This window comes from Herpailurus yagouaroundi, unplaced genomic scaffold (assembly GCF_014898765.1).
Source record: "Herpailurus yagouaroundi ecotype Mexico unplaced genomic scaffold, PumYag 192, whole genome shotgun sequence".
NCBI classification, from domain to species: domain Eukaryota; kingdom Metazoa; phylum Chordata; class Mammalia; order Carnivora; family Felidae; genus Herpailurus; species Herpailurus yagouaroundi.
The window spans coordinates 23,128,983-23,148,611 of record NW_024412423.1 but is presented as its reverse complement, the minus strand read 5'-3'; the positions used below and the strand labels follow the sequence as shown (position 1 = coordinate 23,148,611).

The following is a 19,629-nucleotide window of genomic DNA, read 5'->3' as shown; positions in this document are numbered from 1 at the left end:
TGTGGTTAGAAAAAACCAACCACAATAGCTGGCTTCATTTTAAATTTCTGACCATGAACCTCAAATAAACTCTTTTTGGTCCTCCTGTAATTATATCCTGTTTCCTGAATTTATTCACTCTTAAATTTTCCTAAAACCTATCTAGACCTCTTCTCAAACTTCTATCACCTCTTTCCCAGTTCTTACTCTCAGCTGTTAATTTTTAGTTCCCATTTCACTGAAAAAAAAAAAGTGATACAATAGAAAGAAAATGTCTACAGATTCCCACCACCAATTCATCTACCTAATGGCATGCTCACCCACATGCTTGACCTTCCCTCCTACTATAGATAAACCATATGTGATTCTATCTAAATCTATTTCTTCATTTATATATGAATATCTAATCTTCTGTCATATATGCTTTTGAGCTACTGGATTAATACAATGATCTACTAATATGATATACAATGCTCAGTATAATTATCCACTGAAAAGTTCCTTACAATATACAAAATATTATGGTTTCTCCCATCAGGAGAAGGAAGGAAGGAAGTGGGGAGGGAGGGAGCGAGGGAGGGAAATCGGGAGGAAGGGAAGCAAGAGGTGGGCAAAAAGAAAGCTTCTCTTGACCCTACTTCTCACATCAGCTAGTTTGCCAGTTCTCTGCCTTCCTTTGCAATAAAATTCCTCAGAAGAGCTGTCTATATTACTGGCCTAAATTCTCTCTCTTCCCAATCTTTAATCCTCACCAGTTATACCCTCTACTCTCCCAAAACTTCTCCCATCAATGTGACCAATGACCTCCAAGTTGTTAAATGTGATGGTCAATTCTCAGTCTTCTCTTAGTGTAATAATATTTTCACCATCTTTAAAGAGTAATTATTACCACGTAATGAAATACTAAAACGTTTAGAACTCTTTTATTGTTTTTTTTTTTCAACGTTTATTTATTTTTGGGACAGAGAGAGACAGAGCATGAACGGGGGAGGGTCACAGAGAGAGGGAGACACAGAATCGGAAACAGGCTCCAGGCTCTGAGCCATCAGCCCAGAGCCTGACGCGGGGCTCAAACTCACGGACCGCGAGATCGTGACCTGGCTGAAGTCGGACGCTTAACCGACTGCGCCACCCAGGCGCCCCAGAACTCTTTTATTGTAAACTGCTATTATAATACTTTTTTAAACAAACTCTGCCTAAATATCAAAGGCAGAAAACCTCTCAGCATGCACACAAATGTTGATTTACGTCCAACTGTATTTTCAGTTGAAGCTTTCAATGAACATTCCTCTCCCATAACTGTGTCCCTGAACAGAGCAGAAGGGGGAGTAGATTTGAGGCCCACACCCTTGTTTAATCTAATTTCTAAGGTCTCCTCTGAGGAATAAGTGTTAATTATCCTGTACTATGTGGGTGTCTCCACAACATCAGTCTGAGAAATTCACTTAACTTTTGACTGATCAGCATAATGAGCTTCTCTTTTTCTCTTTTCATTTGTCAGTAGCTTTGAAAAAGTTTTAGAGTTGGGCTTTTTAACCAAAGTTAAGCAAAGTAGTAATTTGTGTTGTTGTGTAGTATAAATTGTGGTGTGGTCGAAACAATAGCTTTAGCACTAAAAATTCAAGCATCAACATACCATGTTAGATGGCTTTGGTTCGTCCTCTGTGTTAGAGACTGAGATTCATCCCAATAATAAGTGAGCTCGTGACATTTATGAACCATAATAAAAGAGAAGAAATTCTGGACAGTTGAAAATCAAAGAATCTCTAGTAATATCCGTGTTAAAGAGAGCACAAGAAATACATGATGAATACTCTAAAAACTGTGCAATACATTAACCAAGGAAAAACTTTTGAGCTAGTAATTTGAGGTTGAAAGCCAGCAAAAATCTGTTGGCAATATTTTGTTGAGACATAATACTTTATAAATCTTTAAACCAATATAAAAGCATGTAACTATTTTAGTACTTATACTAAATGCATCTAAGTGTTCATTCAAGAGTAAACAATCCATATTCACAGACAACATGCTGATCTATGTAAACATTATAGGCAATCTACAAACCACCAGTAAGTTTATCCAAGTCACAAAATATAAGCTCAACACAGAAAAAAATCAATCATACTTCTATACATGGTAATGAACAATTAGAAACTAAGCCTTTTAATTTTTTATTATTTTTTAAATGTTTATTTTTGAGAGCGAGAGAGAGAGAGAGGGAAGGAGGGAGGGAGAGCCGGGAGAGAGGCAAAGCATGAGCAGGGGATAGGCAGAGAAAGAGGGAGACACAGAATCTGAAACAGGCTCCAGGCTCTGAGATGTCAGCACAGAGCCCAACTCAGGGCACGAACCCACAAACCGTGAGATGATCACCTAAGCCAAAGTTAGATGCTCAACCAATTGAGCCACCCAGGCACCTCGGAAACTCAGCATTTTAAAAAATATATTTCCTATAGCTAAAAAAAGGAAATACTTAGATACAAATTTTACAAAACAAATGTAGAATCTGTATGTTAAAAGGCATAAAACACTAAGGAAAGAAATCAAGGAAAGTCTAAATACTGTAGAGGTAGAACATGTTCATAGTTTAAAGGACTCAATGTAGTTAAGATGTGAGTGTTCCTCAAACTGATCTATAGAGTTAACACAATTCCAGTAAAAAGCACAGCAGAATTTGTCGTAGATGTGAACAAGCTTATTCAAAAATGCATATGAAAAGGAAAGGAATGAGGAAAAAACAAAACAACTTGAAAAAGAATAACAAACTTGAAAGACGCAAAGTACCTCATCTTAAGACTTAAAGCTACAAAAATAAAAACACCAAATACTAGTGAAATAATAGATATTCGATCAAGGAAACAGAACAGAGAGCACAGAAATAAACCCACACAAATACGGTCAACAATCTTGACAACTGAGTAAAAGCAACTCAATGGAGAAAGAATATTTCAACAAATGCACCTGGAACAAATAAATACATATGTGCAATAAAAGGAAACTTGACCTAAACTTTACACTTTATATAAAAGTTAAAACAAAATGGTTCATAGACCTAAGTATAAAATCTAAACTATAAAACTTTAAGAGCAAGACAGAGGAGAACACATTTGTGACTTTGTGTTAAGAAAAGATTGCTTAGCTATAACACCAGAAGCATAATCATAAAAGAAAAAAATGGTAAATTTAAAACTTCTGTTCTTTGAAAGATGATAGTAAGAGAATGAAACTACAAGCCACAGACAGTGAGAAAATATTTACAAACCTTATCTCTTATAAAAGAATTATATCCAGAATATATGTAAGAATTCTCAAAACCCAAGAAGAAAATAAATTCGATTAAAAAAAATGGACAAAGTATGTGAACAGACACTTCATCAAAAAGATACAAAAATGACAAATGAGCACATAAAAAGATGCTTGACATCATGAGCCATTAGGGGATGCGAATCAAAAGTAAAATGAGATACCACTACACAGAAAATAAGTTGACCATAACAAATGCTGGCGAGACTATGGATGAACTGGAACATTCATAATTTGTGGGTGGTAATATAAAATAATATCCATTCCAAAAACTAACTGGCAGTCTCTTACAAAGTTAAACATATTCTTACCATATAGCCAGCAATCCTACTCCTAGATATTTACCCTAAAAAACTAAAAACTTACCTTCACACAAGAATTTGTACATAAATGTTTATAGAAGAGTTATTCATAGTTGCCAAAAACTGGGAGCAACCACATGTCCTTCATTGAGTGAAAGTATAAATAAACTGACACAAGCACACAGCAAATGTCAAATAAAAAGAAATGAATTACTGATACATGCAACAACGTGGATGGATCTCAAAGGCATTAAGCTGAGTAAAAGAAGCCAGTCTCAAAAGGCTATAAATGATTCCATTTATATGACATTCTGGAAAATGCAAAACTCTATGGCCTCTTGATTCCAGGCTTAGCACAGCCACAGCTCATGGTCCCAAAGAGCATTGTATCTGGACAAACTGGGACGCTTATTCTTTGTCCATTCGCCGGTGCCCACAAGCTAAGAATGGCTCCCCCTTGTTACTTTCTTTAAACACAGATTTGAGTATGCCCTAATAGTAAGTAAAGAAGATTTGCATATAGCAGTTCATTGACATGGATGGCAAGGTCCACATTGATATAAACCACAATGCTGGTTTAATGGAAGTCATCAGCAATGACAAGACTACAGTGAACTTCCATCTGACTATGACACCAAGAATCACATTAATGTTCATCAGATTAGTCCTGATGTAAGTTGTGGAAAATAAGAAAGATCTATGCGGGCACACGAGAAATCTATTATCTGGTGATGCATGATGCTGACACTACCCACTACCCTGATTTCATCAAGTGGAACAAATTCATTCAGATTAATTTGGAGACTGGCAACACTACAGATTTAATCAAGTTCAACACTGGTAACCTAGGTATGGTGACTGGAGGTGCTAACCAGGACAGGATTGATGTGATCACCAGAGATAAAGAAAAGTGAACATATTCAGAGTATATTTTTGATATACAGATTAGAACTGGAAGGAGAGGGAAGGAAGAATCAAGGATTTCTCCAGTGTTTTACATTTTCCTCCCTATGAGCCAGTCTTGCTCTCACTCCAGCATTTAAAAACCACAAACACCAAGAGGTCAAGACTGTAAAATCAATGGCCAAAACAAAGTGGTAACAATAATAAAAACTGCCTAAACATAGACATGTTGAATCACTATGTTATAGACTTGAAAATAACATAACATTGTGTGTCAACTATAAAACGTTTTAAATTGCCATTACAGGCTTTATTTTTAATATAAATTTTTATTTATTTAGGTTTTTATTTATTTTGTAATTTGTGTTATTTATTGTTAACTATACTAAGCATTTTACATTGTTTTGGTATTGATTCTCCCAATGATTACATGGTGTGTATACCGTTACAGATTAAAAACTGACATGCAGAAAAGTGGAATGGCTTGTTCCATTTCCCACAACTAACAAGTAGTAAAACAGGACTTCAAACTCCAGATTCTCCTGACTTTAAAACCTGTGCATCCACTTACTATATGACAGAATCTGTTGGGTGTTCACATTTCCATATCCCAGCCCACCCTTTATTGCCCCAAGTTAGTTGAGAGCCCCAATTAAGCTTCTAGTTTTTAAAGTGTGCTAAAGAGAGAATATCCTATTCACCAAGAGGCAACAAGGTGAGAGGGAAGACAACAGGATCTGGGTCAGACCTACTTGTTTTGAATCTTGGCTCAATCACTTAGTAGCTATGTTAGACAAGTAAACTGCTCTGATTGACTCAAAATTTATTGAACACCTATTATGTTCCAAAAAATGTTCTAGACGCTAATCATATATTAGTGAATAAAGTGGCAATGTTTCCTAACCTCAAGAAGCTTACAATCTAGGGGAGGACATAGACAATAAATATAATAAATAGATAAAATATATAATATGTCATATGGTCATAAGCAGGAAAGGGTGATAGCAAATGGAGAAGGGCTACAATTTTTTAAAAGATAGTCAAGGAAGGCTTCTGAGAAAGTGACATTTGAGCAAAGACTTGAATAGGTTGCAAAAGTTATTCATTTAGATACCTAGGGAAAGAGCATTCCAAGCCAAAAAAAAAAAAAAAAAAGCCAGTATAAAGGTCTGGTCCAGGCCAAATGTGCTGAGAGAACAGCAAGGAGATCAGAGTGGCTGAAGTACACTAAGGGAAAGAGAGAACACAAGAAATAAAATCAGGAGAAGAATGGAGAGGCTAGAAATGTATGTCCTTATAGGACAACATAATGACTCCACTTTTACTTTGAGGGGATGGGAAGCTGTTGGAGGGTTTGAACAGGGTAGTACCATGATCTGACTATTTTTTCTAAGTTTCCCTCCAACTGATGTATGGAGAACACACTATAGCAGACCAGGACAGATTTTTTTTTTTTTTTTTTTTTTTTGGCCTCAACAAGTGAAAGAATGGGAGAAACTGAGGTGGAGAAGACTAGATTCAGAGTTAGTTTTGTTACGTTTGAAAAGGCTATTTGGCATCTAAGTGGAAATATCAACTTAGCAATTGGATGTATGAGTCAAGTTCAGGAGAAGGATGTGCTAAGGATATAACTTTTGGAATCATCAGCAAATGATGGTATCTAATGCTCTTATATAAGATCACTAAGGCAATGAGTTTAAATAAATAAAAGCAGAATTCAAAGATATCTTTGGGCATTTCAAAACTAAGACATCAGGGAGATGAGAATAATTCTAGAAAGAATACAAACATAGTCATTCAGGAAGAAAAAACGCAGAAGACAATGTTACGCTGGAAGCCAAGTGAAAAATGTGTATCAGAGAGGAGGAAGTAATCATCTATGTTAAAGCTCTTGATAGGTCATATAATGTGAGGATTGAGAATCAACCAATGGATTTGGCAACCTAAAAGTCACTTGTGACCTTGATAAAAACAATCTCAGTGGGGAAAGTGGATGTGCGTGTGAAAGTCTCATTGAATGAAATAAGAAAAAAATGCCTGGAGGACATTTGGAAACAATGAGTGTAGACGACACTACTGAGAGTTTTGCTATAAAAGGGAACAGAAAATTGTAGTGGTAATTGGACAGGAAAGTGGGGTCAAAAGAAATTCTTTTTTAAGAGAACAGAATAGCTCCATGTTTGTATACTGAGCCAGTAAGGAGAGGGAGAAATTGACAACACAGGAGAAAGAAAAGAAGATTGCAGGAGTAGGTGTAAGGGGCTGACATCCAGCACCAGAGTGGACGAGCTGGCCTTATTTAGGAACAAGAACACTTCATCCACAGAAAGAGGAGGATAAACAGTCTATGAGTATAGATGCATGAAGGCAGAATATGTGATGGTGTCAGCATGTGGTGCTTCTCTTCTGATAACTTCTATTTCCCAAGCAAAACAGGAAACAGCGTCCTCATTTAAGAGTTAGGAGGAAGTGGTGAGGTGGCAGAAGACTGAGGAAAGGAGTAGGTATGAAATTCTTGTTAGGAGAGAGAGAGGATAAACAGCCCAGAGGCATCAAGTACTACTTGAGGTTGGAGGTACTCTATAGCATGTGTGATCAGTGCAGTTGTGTGTTCTCCGGCCACATTTACTATTCAGAGGTAGGAACAGAGCAGTGGAGATTTAGACTCAAGACCGGCTTTTGTTCAATGGGAAGGATGAAATAAGAGGAGGGCAAGAGAGCTGATGATATATGTACAAGGATGATTTTAACAAATGCCCGTGAAATATAAGCACTGCAAGGAGGGAGAGAGACATCTAAAGGGAATGAAAACCGGTTAAGAGGGAGGTATACTCAATGGCTTGTAGGTATGGTGTAATCAAAGGATTGCTGGGGTTGGGGTACCAGAGGGAGTGAGCTTGCCCCATAGGAGGTGGTGGTCAGAAACGGGGAGACTTGAAGGTGGAGTCATGAAGGAGCTGAAGTTGTGGGGAATAATTAAGAGAATGAACGGCTGGGTTAAGAGTTAAGGAAAGATCCTGGGGTCATTGGGAAAGATACTATCAAGGAAATGAGAGAGCAGAGTAATGGGAGGGCCATCTTTCTGGATATTAGAACCACCAAGAATAACAAGAGCAGTAATGTTGGAAGAGGGCAGTGAGACAGAAGCTAAAATCTTCAAGGAAGATAAGAGTGATCCAGAGATGAGTGAGTTACTAACAGAAGGGAAAGTGGATTCAACCTGTTAGTTTCTCCCTCCGGGTCTCAGTTTCCTCTTTTTAAGCTGGAAATGCTGATAGTCCTTCCATCATGACATTTTTATAAGGATTAAGTGAGATGCTGTAAGAAGAACATCTGTCACCCAGTGGGACTGACAGACTTTAATGTGTAGAAATGAAAATATTTTTAAAAGGGCACCTGTGAGGTCCTGGGTGAGTGTCTCATCTACCCCCAACTAAATTTGGAAAGTGTGACTTGGAAGGCTCACTGAGCTCAGTGTTGGCCCAATAATTACATTCATCATAATTCCCCAGAGATGTTCACCTACAGTTCTCTCTGATAAGCCTGGGCCTGGCCATAACCACCCCCCACCATCTGCAGCTGCGCGTACCCATGTCATCTCTGTCCTCCTAGCAGGCCCAGGTTCTCCCTGACTCTTCCAGCCATTGCACACACCAGGTTTGTTGCCTTCCAGCCTCAGTGTCTAATGCAGGAGGCAAAAAGCAAACCACGTGCTTTGGCTGCTGTGTCTGGTGTGTTCTCCCCTTTTTATGGCCAGGCTAGCTGAAAGAACCCAGGGAAGTAAAAGTCTCAAATAAAACGGTACCTGGTATTCTGAACTGCATGGAGCCCAGAAACGTACAGAGGCTCTGGGGCAATACAGCCTGATATTCCTAGCATTGGGAGCTTGGGCCATGGGCTGGCTCAAGCCCTTTCCACTTCTTTTCTGTGTCTCTCCATGCACTCAGTTCTAGGCAGGAGTTTCTACCAAGAATATGAGGTCATGTCCAACTAATGGGGAAGTGTCTGTCTTACCAGGAACAGGCAACAGTAGTCAGATACTGCTTCTTTTCAAGAAAGAGACCATAACGGTGATGGAGTGGGAGCCAGAGACTTAGGGAACCTGAGTTATGGTAGCAGGACCACCAGAGTTGAATAGGTCCCTTTTGCTGAGCCCAGTCCCTGGAGTTTCCCACCTCTGGCTCATTAGGGCTCTCAGAATATCCTAGCTGGAATAAGCCCTGAGCAAGTTTTACTTAGCATTACTCTTATGCAATCCAGAGAGTGGATACCTAGGCTCCTCTACCCACACACTACTCAGAGACCACATATGCCTTGTTCATTGCCAAGTTTTCATTGCCTGGTACGTGGTAGGCCCTCAGTAGTGAGAGAGGGAAGGAAGGGAGGGAGGGAGGGAGGGGTGCTAAGGATGAGGCACACAGAACACAGCTCTTCATAACACTACCCAGCTCTGTGCCAGATACCGAAACCTAGAATACTCCTAGCATCTTCCCTGCATTTCTCTCCATGACAATCTCCCTGAGCCGAGCAGTCATTTTCTTACCCAGAATTCCCTTCTTCTCTTTAAATTATATATAAAAATGAAGGGTGGCACCTCCTATCAGAAAACATTTTCTTGATCCTTCTCCCAGCAAACAAACATTTACTGCCTTCTTTCTCTAATGCTCAGTGACATTTTGACGCAGCAGTGCTGGAAGGAGACAAGAATCATTAATTCAGAAAAATGGCTAAGCTTCTACAGCTTGCCAGACTCCTACCTATTTACTCGGGAATCCAAATTCTGGAAAAGCAAACCTGCATTCCTGTTGGCCAACTACTATTTACCTGTCTGGACTGCTGACATTGATCAACACTAAAAGTGACATCTGGCTCTTGTGTCCCCTCTGAATAGACTTGTTTCAACTAACAAACAAACACGGAAACCTCTAGAGAAAAATATTTGGGGGGGTAGTGACATGAGGGTGACAAGAAACATTTTTTTGTCCGACATTTTGGATCATTATGTGGAATTGAAGCAATCTGTTTTGGGGAGAGCGAGGTTGGCATATCACTAGGAAAGGAATTGCAGCCTCTAGAAGAGAATTCTGAAAGGTACACCTAGGGAAGAGTACAGGGAACTCCAGAGGCAACTCATTAAAAAAAAAAAAAAAAAAAAAGACTGAACAAAACAAAGATGAAGCTCTAAAAATGTTTATTCAACAGGCAAGTAATTTAAGGAGCCGTGTTTGCCATATAAAAGGATTTGTGGTAAGAAAGGATCCTGTTAGATTTAAATTACATTTGATATTTAAATTTACAGTTCACTAGCAGGTTTTCCAGGCCATAAAAAGAAAGCTCACCTGTGTACATTTTTTTCCAGTTTTAGCCTATCAGCCATATCTTTCCCGTAAACTTCCTGTGTAGAACAGTTACCATTATACATTGGAGCTAAATGAGCAAAGTGTTATTTCCAGCCTTAAAATTAAGTTCATTTATCACCCCTCTCCCAGAACTGAGGACAAAGAACTGCTGCTTGGAAAGAGCCCAGGATGGGCTTCAGCAGCCATCAGAATCACTTAAGAGAGCGAGGTTAAAAGACAGATTCCTGGGCCTCTGCAGGAATTCTGACCAGCCAGTCAGTCGGTGACAGGACCCGGAAATCTGCAGTTTCAGCATGCACCAAAGGTGACTCAGACGTAGGTGGCCCATGCAGCACACCCTGACAAATCCCAGTGTAGAGATGCCCTCTGGGTTGCTGTGCCTTCTGGACGCAGCACACCCTGGCTCCGGTGCTCTCTGTAAGCTAACACTGGGTGGACACTGCTGTGCTGGGCAAGCCGATCTGCGGGGCTCAGTGTGACACACCCCTGATTTCTCTTTATTCTGTTAGAATGATTACAGGAAGTTATCTATGCAATGCAAGGATTTTGTGGTGGGCGTGCTGGACCTATGCCGAGACACAGAAGAGGTGGAAGCGATTTTAAATGGTGATGTGAACTTCCAAGTCTGGTCCGACCACCACCGTCCAAGTCTGAGCCGGATCAAACTCGCCATTAAATACGAAGTCAAGAAGGTAAGCTTCCCCACCTCTCCAGGCCTTCCTGCCTTGCAGGGCGGTGGGCCCATGCATATTTTCCGTTCCCACAAGGTGACCGTGAAAACACCCATCGCCCAACTTCTTTCTAGACAGAGAACTGCCTGCCTTGCAGGACTGCTCAGAGCCCCTCTCAACACCCCATTCCTTCACTCCCTGAGAGAGATAGCTAGCATGACTGTGATTCCATGAACAGGCTTTGAGCATGGAAAACAAAAGAGGAGATTTTCAGCCTCCAAACTACTGGCAGGGACAATGCGACATCACATCAGCAAGCAGGCCAACTCCCAAGTTTTCATGAGAAACATATTACTCCAGTGCATCAATAGCATTGGTTGAGCTTTCTCTGTGGGCTCTGGGGACTTGTTGAAAACGTTTGACTGTGGAGGCTTCATGGGATCCGTGGTTCTGGCAGCCTCAGAGGAATTTCACTCCAAAGGCTTATGACAGTACATAGTAGGAAGCTCAAGTAGACTTTGACCGGAGTAATACTTGTCCCACCTCCTCAGTCAACCTCAAGGTGTCTTTGATGGTCACAGGCACCCTGTAGCCCTCAGACCCACAGTGGGTGGTCAAACTGAAGTCCTAAGCAGCAAAACTCAATGATGCTTCCACTCTAGACGTATTCCACATTTTTGAGACTCTGCTCTTATGTTAGATGATGTCATCCACCCCGATGAAAACTGCAGAGCAGAGCTCCCAAGATCCATGTGTTTAAATACCATCGTGCTTCGCGTGTAAGCAAACTGGGGGACCTTTAGGGGTTTCATTTTTTTCCCCAACTATTTCACAGGGTCAATACTGGGGGTAGTTTCAATGCCCCCAAACTGACCTCTGGGCACTTCTCCTCTTGCTTGATTCGCTTCATTTGTGTGGAGTGAACCATCTTTCAATGAGTCACATATATCTGTGGAATTTAGCTAGTGAGAGCTTCTAAGTTTGAAAAAAATCTTGTCTTTTTACTTTTAATAATAAAAAAATAAAAATAGCTTTTTCAAAGACTCTGATCCCAAAGTTAAACTACACAAATCATGAGAAAGGTGACCTTTGATTACCATTTGAAATCACAGGGCTCCGAAAAGAGAGGGAGAGAGCTGCAGCTTCAAGTACAACCCTCTTTTCTTAGCTCAGAAAAGCTCATTTTTTTGCCAACCCTAAGAGCTCACTGAGGCTTTTCATCAGAGCACAGCAATCCATTCCAGCAGCTGCTGAGATATCCATGGCCTTGGAGTTCACACAAACCCTGCTATGGTGACTCTTTAGCAGTGGTAAAGATGAGCTCAAGTTTCCAGAACCCCAAGCATTTCCTCCCTCCCCCAGGTCAGTATGTCTGGCTGCCTCCAGACACAGGCAAGGAGCACGGGGTGGAGGCAAAGAACAAGGGATGTTTGGCATCGGCCGACTGTACAGTGACAGTTTTGGCTATTCATAAGCAATTCCAGTGGCCCACAAAATGCAAGTATTCACCATTTCTCTGAAACACAAATCTAAACCTCTTAGCAAAACTGTCACTGAGGGTAGATCAGTAGCTAGTCCAGAAGTCTGGCCACGACCTCTTGTTGTCACCTACCAAGTACGAAACAGCCCTGGTGAGGAATGAGAAGAAAAAGTGAAGCACTCCACACACATGACAGTTTGGAGCAAAATAAAAAGGCTTTATGAGGGAAATTATTTAGTGGTATTTGCCAATTAGGGGAGTCATAAAGGTCTCAGGAAACATCCATCATGAATGTCGAATGTCTGGGGCAATCCATAGGTAGGAAGATTATAAACAACTTGCATAAAAAGTCAGCGTTGCTCATATCAAAGACCTACAATGGGTAGAAAGTCTCTCAAACCATGTATGCCATTATGCAACAGCAGACAGACTCAGAGCTTTCCCTGACGTTTATTCATCATGAACTACCAGTGAAAATACCGAATATTAAAAAGGTGTATTAATATTATAATGAGATTTCATTTTTAATTTATGAACTTTAGCATGCTTGCATGGGCACAATCTAACCCTGGGTCATTGAGCTATGAAATGACTAGCACCAAGGCCTAGTTATAAAGACATTGCCTTTTACACCTGATATATATGTTAGTTTTAAGGCTGGAATAAAAACCATAAAAACTTCCTAAATCTTTGTCTACATGATATCAAATCAAACCATGAATTCAGTAATTAATGCAAACTAGTTGTTCTTGGCAGTTTCATGGGCTGCTAATAACTATGACCTTAAAAAAAGGTTTTGTGTTCAAATGAATTTGGAGATCTTGAGTAGAGTTCAATGGATTTCTTTGCTTAAAGACATTATAGAACTTTTAATACACATTTCTACTCTAATTAAAAGACGACTACAATATGTATTACTTGACCAAAGAACTCTATTTCTCACGGAACATCTGGTGAAACTAGTTTTCCATGTAACAGTCTTTGGGAAACTTTAATACAGGATCAGCCTACATGGTCTATGAAATGCATAGATTCAAGTCTGGTGGGTGCCACCCTGTGGCTGGTAATGAGCCCTGGATCATGTCCTTCACTTGAATGTCTGCCTCTCTTCAGGCAACACACTAATGTCTAGTCTTCTGGCTGGCTCAATCATAATGTCAGCCTCCATTAGATAAAGACAGCTATTCCACCAGTGCACAAGGGGCCACCTAGCCTAGTAGAGAGAAAAGAATCATGACATGGGTGTCAGGAAACCAGATGTTTAGCATGATTATTTCACTTCAAATCTTTGAAGCTCTTTGGGTCTCATTCCCCGTATGCAAAATGGGCATATAAGCTTTTGCTTCAGAGTTTCCTGTGAACTTTCAAATGAATGGATATGAGAGGAAATGCTCTGGAAAGTGTAAAGTTCTCTGGAGTTTCACAGGGAAGCATCATTGCTATTACTCAGTGATGTCCTCCTTCCTTGGAACTAGACAATCTTTCTACTTCCAGAGACATCCCTATCTTGTCCTTTGTCTTCTCCCTAGAAAATGCAAGAAACTTCCCCCTGGGTAAAGACATTGTCATTATAGCCTAAAATTCCTCCAGAAAAGACAAAAGGCCTTGTGAGGATATGGTTGTCCTTCATGACTTTTGCCTAAAGAGGGTAACTCAGCCTCCACAAAAACCCAGATGTGTCATATGAAATGTTAATAAGTGTCTCCAGTAGGCAGTGTTGGAGAAGTGGCTAAGAAGATGCCCTTTGAGCACCTGGGTGGCTCAACTGGTTAAACGTCTAACTCTTGATTTTGGCTCAGCTCATGATCTCCCGGTTTGTAAGTTTGAGCCCTGTGTCAGGCTCTGCACTGACACCATGGAACCTGTTTGGGATTCTCTCTCTCCCTCTTTCTGCTGTTCCCATGTTCCCATGTACATGCACATGCATATACTCTCTCTCTCTCTCTCTCAAAGTAAATAAACATTAAAAAAAATAAAAAAGATGCCCTTTGAGGTTAATCCTGGTCCAACCACTTATTAATGGAGCCACTTAAGCAAGTCACTTAGCCTCTCTATGTCTGACTTGTCTTATCCATAAACTTTGGATAATAATACCTACTTCATGGTAGGATTATGATAGAGTCAAATGGGATAAATTAAGTGTACCACAAACAGCCTCAGGCCCATCAGCCTGTGGATATAAATGAAGCAATATAATACACATATTGCACTGGCCTAGAGTCAATGTTCACATTACTTAATGCATTTCTGCGACCCATCCCAGTCCATCCCAGCCTTTATAGACTACAGTCCCTCCAGAAGCCAAGCTTGCCTTATGAAGAAACAAGGATGCTTTTTTCCCCATGCTGAATTACACTTAAGCTCAGAAGCAAGTCTACCTGTGCCTCATGGATAAAGAAAACAACTCCTCCAGCTTTGGCCTACAGCTCACCTTGGTCTTCTCCTTCAGGGCCAATGTGACTTAACAGGCATCTTGCTGTTTCCTCCATCTCTCTCTGTCCCCTTGGAACCATGACTAATAGCTTTCTTAATTAAAAGCATTCTTCTCCCTCTGCATATCAACTCTAATGCTCAGGAGACTCCCAGCTCTACCATTGGGGAAGATCCAACCAGTCTTGAAATTCATTTAGACTCAGCTGGACCCAGGCTGCACCCACAAAGGGAGCCCAGTGTCTGGCACATGGTCATTGTGGAGTGGCTGGTCACAGAGATCCAGACACCGTCCTTGTTGCTCTATTCAACTTGTCTGGGCTCTTCAGTCCCATCTTTCTCTCTCTCCTCTTTTTTGCTTCTTTATCTCTAGGCTCACAGGGATGCTATTTTCCTTTCCTTCCCCTCCATCATCCCTTCCTTCTTCCTGACTCCAGGCCTACCATAATGATGATCCCATTAATCTCCTATTTTCTGAAAGAACTTTGTAGACATGTGTCCTCCAAGCTCAAATGCCATAGGACAGTGGGTCAGAGAGACACAGAAGGTCCTGGTTACATGACAGAAGCCTTAACTCCACCTTGTAGAGGTGATAGAGGTCCCATTGGACATAACAAAGCAAAGATCTACTACAAATTTAAAAAAGGAGAACACATGAATACAAGCTGTTTCAGCCACTGCCTGTGAGCTCTACAGCCTGCTGGGTATCCCAAGGTTGGTACGACAGTACTACCCTGAAAGAGCCACTGGGTGGTGGGGAAGGTGGGGGCAGGGATGCTATGACTATGGCAGCAATAGCCTCTGCACTTCACTAGCTGAACAAAGTAGAATGCACAGCAGTCACCTCTTTCAGACTTGCAGATAGCTCCAGTTCTAGCGTCCTGGCCTGTGGCTTGGTTTGTGGGACCCAAGCATGGCACTGGCCATCTTTCCTTCAAACTGATGAGACTAGTAAAGGTGTAGTTCCATTTTGCCTAGGCTTCCAGACTCTGAAAGTTCAGAGGTTCCCTTTCCTGACTCTGCCAAGCTCCTGGGTGCTTCCTAGCTCAGAAAGCTAATCTCACATGAAATAAAGCCTTGGGACAGGACCATGGGAAGGAGAAGGAATGAAGGTGGGGTTTGGGGTGGGGGGGCTGGTTCTTATTAGCCCTACTAAGACAGTTCCATTTTTCTCCACACCACTGTACTAAGGAAATAGTAGCCCCTGTAATTTTCATTCATTTCCTTAGACAACATTTAACAAACATTCACTATGTCTACTACACCACCAACTCTGTGCTGAGCACTGGGGAGAGTGAGAAGACAAAGACCCAGGCCTCGCCCTTGAAGAGTGTATATAGCAAAGGAGAAGTGTGAACAATGGTTACAATCCTGTCTGAGTTGGACAAATAGAAATGGGAAGGAGCAGCATGGAGGCCAGAGGAAGCAGTGACCAGCTCAGTCATGACCCCAAGAAAAGTTTCCCAGAAGCAGAAATGCTTGAGATGGGGCTAAGAGGATGAGAGGTCCTGGACAGGATGTCAATTTAGCAGAGAAGTGAGGAAGGACAATTTACGCAGAGGGAGGTAAAAGCTGAAAAGTCACAGATACCTGAGGGATAGTGGCATGTTTGGGGATACGCTTAGAGGGGGACAAGTGCTTCCCAATGGCTATATCACTGTGGGAAAGGAGCAGGCTGGAAAGCTTGTCCAAACCAAATCCTTGAGGGGATTTCATTACACAGCCGCTAGGACTTTATCCTGGCAGCACTATCCCAGGGAATTTTCTGTGATGATGGAAACTGACATGGTAGGCACTAGCTTCTTATGGCTAGCCAGCACTTGAAATGTGGTTAATGTACTTAGGGAACACAATTCCTAGTAATTTTTAAATTAACTTAAATATCAAAGCCACATGTGGGCAGCGGGTACCACACTGGACAATATGGGTGGATATCCCCAAGCATGCCTTCAACAAGCTTTCAGTGAGGACTACAGAGCCTGCTGTGCTAGTCGCCAGGGACATGATGGTGAATACAAATGACACGATGTCAGCCATCATGGGAAAGACAGGTATTAATCAAAACATCACACCAATAAACTGTCATGTTGCAACTGAAGTAACTATTATAAAAGAGAAGAGCGTGATATTATAACGTCTAAAGCTAGATGTGACCTAATCAGGGAGGTCAGTGAAGGTTTCTCCGAGGAAGTCCTATCTGCTCCGAGAGCTAAAGAATAAAAAGTTAACCAGACTTTGGGAGGACATTTCTGAGGGACAGAACATGCTCAAAGCATATTCGAAGGCCCTGTGGTGAGAAAAAAAATACAGCATATAAGAGAAACTGAAAGGTAAATGTGGCTGAGTTGGAAGGCGTCAGGAAGAGCAGGGTACATACGGGATGAGTGTAAACACACGGGCGGGGCCCAGACCTTGCGGAGGCTCCTAGACTATGCTAAAGGCTGTTGTTCTCCTTCCTTTCTAAGACTAAGAGGAAGCCAGTGGAGAACTTTAATCGGAAGTGGTTGTAAAGATGAAGAAAGATGGAGAGACAGCTTTTCGTCAGAGAAAGACTGGAAGGCAAAAAGGGCGGGTATGGATGCAGCATGGTTGCTGGGCGAAAGAGACAGGATATTAATGAAGACAGGCACCATTACGCTGTGTTGACAAGCAAAGCCGAAGGTGTAGTGGCTTTTAACAAAAGGCGGCTTATTTGTTGCACATTCTGTTTCCATCTTGGAACAGATTTCACCCAGGAACCCAGGCTGATAAGAACAGCTACCCTGTCCAAAGTTCCCACCTTGCCAAAGGGAACTCCGGCAAGGGAGAGTCCCACACCAACAAATAAATGCTTCCACCCAGAAGTGACTCACATTGTTTCCACTTACAACTCATTGTAAACAACTAGTCACATAGCCCACCAGCACCATGGGAGAAGCCAGGAAGTATAACCCTGCTGTATTTTGAAAGGATAGGAAAATGAAGCTAGCCAGCAGATACCCCAAATGACTATCAAAAGGACAAAAGTTGAAGGAATTCATATTAACAGCCTCAACTTCTCTATAAATAGGAAGCAGAATCACCCTCTGAGGTAGAAGGCAGCCTCAAAAAAGTGAGAAAAAAAAGTTGAGGAAAAATTCCGTGGGAGATGGAAGAGACAGCTGAACAGTAGAGCTGATATCCCAGCCAAGACTGGAGAGATTGTAAATTCTCTGCCAATAGCCTGTGTTCTTAATAAAAATAGAAAATCTCTACCACAAAAATGGTAACATGCCAAGTCAGTGTCCTCCATGAACCTCAATTCCATGCTGTCAACTTTTTTCAAGATTTCTTCATACACACGGGGCCCTGAAGTGCCCAAAACATGCCCACAGTTTTCCCCTCAGAGAATAAGACCAATGAGCTAGGGGTGAGCTGGGGGGCAGGGTGCCAACTGCACCCATATCACTGCTCTGTCTAAAGCTGGGCAAGGGCTCTAACCCCAGCAGAAGTCTCTTTGCTTCTTTCTTCCAAAAATCACCACCTTGTGCACATGTGACAGTCGTGCTGTAAATGGGCGCATCTTCCTACCTGGAAAAACGGCCAGGAGAAGAAAATAGAGCGTGTTATGGTTGCGAGTCTGCCTGCTCAAGTTCTCTGCTTACTGAGTATGTGGCTGTAGTTAAGCAACCTAATCTGCTAGCCTGTAGCAGGCTCCCAGGTAAGGTGGACCTTGATGCTCAAGAGTCTCCCGACCTAAATTTGCACTACAAGAGACAACGAGGTCCAGCAGAGGCACAAGTGACTGATGCCCCTCACCAAAGTGCAGTGACCATGGGAAGGGACACTAGAGAGAGGGAAGATGACCTCTGCTGGGGTTCTGTTTCATTTCCGCTGTCTGCACGGAGCACAGGGACAGTGAGCAAAGGGGACCTGGGGACACCAGAGCTTTCTAGAGGACGTCTGAGAGTCCATTCAGACACTCACATGCTCTAAGCAGACATTCTCCCACTGTGTTTTCCTGCTGAGGCATCGTTTTACCAGATGCTCAGAGTTAAGAAGATCAGAGTTGTCACAAACACAGTCTGGCTGGTCAGGCACTACCCCAAACTGCACCACAGGGTGCCCGGTAGCTGCCAAACACTGTTAGAATCCATTGGTGTTGAAAGCATCAATCTGCATCCTCTTTGGGGATTCCTCTCAGCACTTGTGTAGCCCTAGCCTGACCACATGGCACAAAAATCATCAATGTCCATTAATCTGTCAGCTCAGAGGGGCTATCTTTTGCATAGATTAAAGGAAGTGTTGTTTTTCTCAAGCAGCAAATCTTAAGAAGGACCAATCCAAGTACGCATGTATCCCTTTTCTGCCTGGCAAAACTCTCAGAGGAAAAATAGAGTCTGTTGGACAGCAGTACAGTGTTGTATCTGGAAGCCTGACTGTGCATGTTCAAGTCCTAAGTCCTTCTCCTACTAGATATGTGGCCTCAGTTTCCTTACCTCTATAATGAGAGCAAATAATACCTAATAAAATGATAATCGATGTTTATTAACACACATAATGCAGCCAGAACATGGTAAGTGCGTAATAAATGTTAGCTAGTGGAAGCTGCTTGCCATGGTGGTTTTACAAGTAGAACTACTCTTAAGTCTAAACCAGTGTTTCTCAAATTCAGTACTCTTGACATTTTGGGCCAGTTTTTTTTTGTTGTTTTTTTTTTTTTTTTTTGCTGGGGGCACCATCCTGTGCATTATAGGAAAGTTAGCAACGTCCCTGGCTTCCACCCACTAGATGCCAGTAGCCTTCTCCCCCCATGTTGTGTCAACCAAAAATGTCTCCAGATAGTCACTCATGTCCCTGGGGGAAAGGGTGGGAACAAAATCATTCCCTGTTGAGAATCTCTGGGATGGTTTTCAGAATCCAGGCCACAATCCCTTAACTACAAACCCCGGGGGCAGGGATTACAGTTCTCCAAGGATGTATTGCATCTCTCTAGACCAAATCCAAGGTTAAATCAAACTCAAACTCACTGTATCTCTTGGAACTAAATTCTCAAACTTAGCTGCACCATGAAACCACCTGAGAGCTTTATTCAAAAACACCAAAGTCGGTGCCCCACCCACAGAGTTTCTAATCCAATTTTTCTAAGTGGAAGCCCAGGGAATGTGTTTTTTAAAGGCTCTTATGATTCTAAATTTCGGAAAGACTGAGCTCCTGCAAAGTAGGACCTCTCCTCATTCATC

General features: G+C 41.8%; 1 protein-coding gene and 1 pseudogene across 1 annotated transcript in view; both read left to right on the top strand.

The window, feature by feature from the left end:
- Window positions 1-19,629, top strand: part of TRPC7 (transient receptor potential cation channel subfamily C member 7) — a 140,479-nt gene that overhangs the window by 37,890 nt on the left and 82,960 nt on the right. The window contains exon 3 of the mRNA XM_040444540.1: window positions 10,357-10,539. Coding sequence (XP_040300474.1) covers window positions 10,357-10,539 — 183 coding nt within the window. The remainder of the gene's footprint in view (window positions 1-10,356; window positions 10,540-19,629) is intronic.
- On the top strand, window positions 3,953-4,498 carry LOC121010829 (40S ribosomal protein S4-like; annotated as a pseudogene).